The sequence below is a fragment of the Ursus maritimus genome, unplaced genomic scaffold (assembly GCF_017311325.1).
Source record: "Ursus maritimus isolate PB19 unplaced genomic scaffold, ASM1731132v1 scaffold_23, whole genome shotgun sequence".
Lineage (NCBI taxonomy): Eukaryota > Metazoa > Chordata > Mammalia > Carnivora > Ursidae > Ursus > Ursus maritimus.
In genome coordinates this window covers 40435723-40440392 of record NW_024424786.1, presented here as the reverse complement: position 1 = coordinate 40440392, position 4670 = coordinate 40435723, and the positions used below count along the sequence as shown (strand labels likewise).

General features: G+C 63.9%; 1 protein-coding gene across 1 annotated transcript in view; it reads left to right on the top strand.

Annotated features, from left to right (window-relative positions):
* The first annotated feature begins 904 nt into the window (after positions 1 to 904).
* LTBP3 (latent transforming growth factor beta binding protein 3) overlaps positions 905 to 4670 on the top strand; it is a 20764-nt gene continuing 16998 nt past the window's right edge. The window contains exons 1-2 of the mRNA XM_040639402.1: positions 905 to 1226; positions 4240 to 4569. Coding sequence (XP_040495336.1) covers positions 905 to 1226; positions 4240 to 4569 — 652 coding nt within the window. The remainder of the gene's footprint in view (positions 1227 to 4239; positions 4570 to 4670) is intronic.

Below are 4670 nucleotides of genomic sequence, written 5' to 3'. Positions count from 1 at the left end.
TCTGGACCCCTCACGGAGCCCCTGGCCAAAGGGTGCCCTCTCTTTGAGCCTCTCCTCAGAGGGGAATGGACCGGCACTAATGAGAAGCGACTCTGGGGTGGTGAGCCCCCCGCCTGCGCAAGGGAGGCTGGGAAAGGGCTGAGAGGCCGGGGTTCCAGCCCCACCTGGCCGCCCGGCGGCCGCGTGACCCGGCCAGGGCCCGGGGTCCTCCCCCAGCCTCGGTGGCCCGCTCCGACGCGGCCTCGCCGCCCCGCCCGGAGGAATCCGGCGGGCCGGCCGGCGTCCCAGGTGAGGGCCCTCTGGAAAGCGCCCAGCGCGGCGGCGGCGGCGGGTTCCGGCGGGGCGGGCATCTGGGGCGGGGACCGCCCCCCGGCCTCCGCCCGCCCGCACGCCCTCGCTCCTCCGGGCGGCCGCGGCGACGCTTGAACAGAAAAAAACTGTCTCCCTGGCCCGGGGCCAGCGTCCCAGCCCCCCTCGCCGCCGCCGCCGCGCCGCAGCCAGGGAAAACAACTGCTCACTTCTCCCTGCGTCCGCCCCGCGCGCTCCCTGCTTCCCGGCGGCCGCGGGAGCCCAGCCCGGCCGGGGGAGGCGCGGAGCGGGCCGGCCGCCCGGCCTTCCTCTCCCCTCGCTCCTCCTCTCCGCCTCAACTCGCTCGGCCTCCGCGCGGCCGCCTCAGTTTGGGGCCTTCGCAGGCCCCCCCCTTCCCCGGCCCCGGCTCGTGGCGGGGCTCCTTCCCGGGGCTCTGGAAGTTTCTGGGCTCCCCGCAGTCCGGGCTCCATCTGCCTTCACCACCGCCGCCTGCCTGCTCGTCCCTCGCCTCTCTCTCCGCTTCTCTGCTTGCTACCACCCCACCGGCGGCAGCCTTGACGTTCGGCCCGGCGCGCGCCCTCGGTCCCGGGCCCGGATGCCCGGGCCCCGCGGGGCTGCTGGCGGCCTGGCCCCTGAGATGCGCGGGGCGGGGGCGGCGGGGCTGCTGGCGTTGCTGCTGCTGCTGCTGCTGGGCCCGGGCGGCGGGGCCGAGGGGGGGCCGGCGGGCGAGCGGGGCCCCGGCGGGGGCGGGGCGCTGGCCCGCGAGCGCTTCAAGGTGGTCTTTGCGCCGGTGATCTGCAAGCGGACCTGTCTCAAGGGCCAGTGTCGGGACAGCTGTCAGCAGGGCTCCAACATGACGCTCATCGGGGAGAACGGCCACAGCACCGACACGCTCACGGGCTCCGGCTTCCGCGTGGGTGAGGGCCAGGTGGCACGCACGGGCCGGGGAGCGGGAAGGCAGGCCCCGGCCAAATGCGGGAGACAGGGCGGAGGAGGGTATATGACGCTGGGGGCCGGGGGTGTTGAAAGCGGAGCTCTGTCTGCCCAGGGACATGAGGGGCTTGGAAGGCTGGAGCCCTGGGGCCAGAGTCGGAGGGGCTGCATGGACCAGGACTTCATTGCTTTGGCGGTTGAGGCCTGAGGTGTGGGGTCAGGCTGGGGTCCTGGATGACACAGGCCTCTGGGAAGACTTCTGAGAGGGAGTCAGGGTCAGCACACAGGGGCTTTTGAGGGATGTGAGCTGGGGCCAGGAGGTCACAGAGGTGGGGTAAATACTCCCCTAAGAAACAGATTTGCTGGAAGAAACAGGAAAAGTCCTTTCAAAATGTCTAAAGCAGGGCCTGCCAGGAGTAGACACCTGCATGCTCTGGGAGGAGCCAAGGCCAGGGCTGGGGGTGAAGAGGTTATATATTGGCAAGGTCTCAGAGGGAAGAGGTGCTGAGGCCTGAAGAGTGGAGTGCAGGCCTGGAGGTGGGGGCTGCTTTGGGTCCTCAGTCCCTCTTTTTCCTGGTGTCCCATCTATGCCTTTCCCATAACCTCTCAAGAGCTCTGCCTCAGAGCCTCCCCTCCCCAACAAGCCCTCATGACTCCCCAGTTCCCCTTGGAGCCTACCCCTTCCCCAGCATTTCTCTTCAAAGGGCCAGGCCTGGGTCTCGGCCTGCCTCCCGGCAGGGCCCTGTGGGCCAGGCTGGGGGAGGTGTCCCAGCAGTAATTACCCTCCCGGACAGGGTAATTAGGCTGGGCCCAGGATGGCACCAGCAAAACGGCCCCTTTTACACATTCCCATACTCACATACCGACTCACAGACCCAAGGAACCCCCCTGATGTGGTTCATAGTTTTCGTGAGATGTGTGTGTGTGTGTGTGTGTGTGTGCATGCATAGGCTTTGGAGTGACACTCTTTGATTAATTACATGTTTCTTTGTGTTGTCTTGGGTGCATGTCTCCAGTCACTATGGGAGTGTTTCTGTGAGCTTGTGTTGGTGCCAGAATGAATGTGTGTTTGTGTGTGTGTGTGAAAGAGAGAAAGAGAGAGAAAGACAAGATGACCGTGCGTGTGAGTGCATATGGGCCCAGCCTCCCAGACCCCCTGGCCATCCTGCCCAGGCTGCTGTCTCCATCCGAGCTGCCCACATCCCCCAGGCTCCGTGCCCAGGCCACAGTGGGCGGGTGTCATTGAGAGGTCACCCTCACCGCTATGGGTGACTCACTGGGAGGCAGGAAGGAGAGGATCCTGCCTCCCCCAGCCCAGGACACACCCCTCCTGCCCTGAGAGTCCTGGCAGGATGAGCTGGGCTGGGATGCTCTTAGCCAGGCCCTGAAGGCCATGGCTGTGTGTTGTCCCTCTGAGGCCCTGCAGGTGTCCCGAAGAGCATTACCCCCACCTTTCCATTCTGGAAAGTGAGGACAGCCATGGGGCAGGCAGGAGAGGGGCTGGGGCTGGTGCGTGAGCTCAGGGCCCCAAGGCTGGATGTGGGATGTGGGTACGTGTCTCACGGAAAGCCAGAGGTCCCAGCCTCTCACTCAGTCACTCCTTCATTTATCCCCCCCTGAACCTCCTCTGGGACCCAGAGCTGAGGCAGACCCAGCCCCTCCAAAACACCCTTTACAGTGTGGGAGACAGACATAAATATAACCAAGTGCCAGGTGGAGTTGGGCAGAGGGTGATAACTCAGGAGAGGGAACGGGGGGGGGGGGTATGAAGAAAGTCTCCCTTCCTGGAGGAGAAGCTGAGGGGAGAAGGAGAATATTTGAATATGCAGAGGCTGGGGAAGAGGGACCTGAAGGGGAGGGAATGGCACGAATAAAACCAATAAAACCGTGGAGGCAGATGTGATACATTTCTAGGAGGAGGGAGAGGAGTCCTAGGGTGTGGCGTGCATGTGGAAAGGGCAGAGGGGGATCGGCTTATAGAAGGTTCATTCTGGGCCATGGAGAGCCTTAAATGTTTGGGCAAGGAAGCAAGCAGTGAGCAGGGGTGTGACATGCCAGGGCTCTGCCTGAGGCGGGTTTCTCTGGGGGTACTGGGCTGTGAACAGGCAGGAGAGAGGCAGGAAGCCCGCAAGGAGCCTGGGTGGCAAGGCTCAAGGCACAGGAGGGGCAGAGGGATGGGGAGGAGGGGAGGTGGATTCATGAGACAGTACAGAGGCCGGAACTGGGTAGAGTGGAAGCAGGAGAGATGGAGCCTCTGAGGTTCAGGAGAGTGACCGAAGCAAGCAGGGCTTCCCCAGTGGTGGTCCAAGGTGGGAGAGGGAGTGGGGGAAGCAGGATGCGGATTTCCCCGGGGTCAAGGTGCCCAAGAGAGGTCTCAGAGAGGTAGCGGCTCGAGATGTGGGCATCGCTGATAGTGGTGAGGTGTGGGCCCTGGGATGGCAAGACAAAAGGAGGGAGAAGGGGGGAGAGCTCGGAGAGGGCTGAGGTCTGAATGCGGGAGAATTTAGAAGAGGAGGAAGTGCCAGATAGGGATCACATTCCCAGGAAAGTCTGGAGGAGAAAGCCAGAGAAGAAAATGGCTATTCTGTCACCACCACCACCACCATCATCATCATCATCTGATACTACTTATTAAACACCCTCCGTGGGCCAGGCACCCTGCTGAGTATCTGTACAGGCATTACCTCATGTAATAGACACAATAAACATCCCTACAGATGAGCACACTGAGGCACGGGGAGGGGGAGCAAGGTGCTCTGGGCCCCACAGCTGGCACATGGCCTCCTAGCTGGGATTTAAGTCCAGGACTTGAGACTCCAGAAGCCAACATGGGTAGAAGGATGTTGGAGGACCTAGAAAGCAGTTTCTAAGGGTTCCAAAACCCAGCTTCCCAAGGAGGACAGAGCCAGTGGGTGGCAAGGAAGTAAGAAGGAGGGGAAAGAGACAGGATGTGGGTGAGGGACTGGGCCTGGTCCCTGATTCACCTCCCCTCCTCAGTGGTGTGCCCTCTGCCCTGCATGAACGGTGGCCAGTGCTCCTCCCGAAACCAGTGCCTGTGTCCCCCGGACTTCACCGGTCGCTTCTGCCAGGTGCCTGCTGGAGGAGCTGGCGGGGGCACCGGCGGCTCAGGCCCTGGGCTGGGCAGGGCCGGGGCCCTGTCCACAGGCGCGCTGCCGCCCCTGGCTCCAGAGAGCGACTCTGTGGCCAGCAAGCACGCCATCTACGCGGTCCAGGTGATCGCTGATCCGCCTGGGCCTGGGGAGGGGCCCCCTGCCCAGCACGCAGCCTTCCTGGTGCCCCTCGGGCCGGGACAGATCTCAGCGGAAGGTACCGGACCACTGGGCGGACCCGGGGAGGCTGAAGTGGGCGAACACTAGGGTGGCGGGACCTCGAGGAGCAACCCCTCCCCCATTCCACACCCCCCCCCC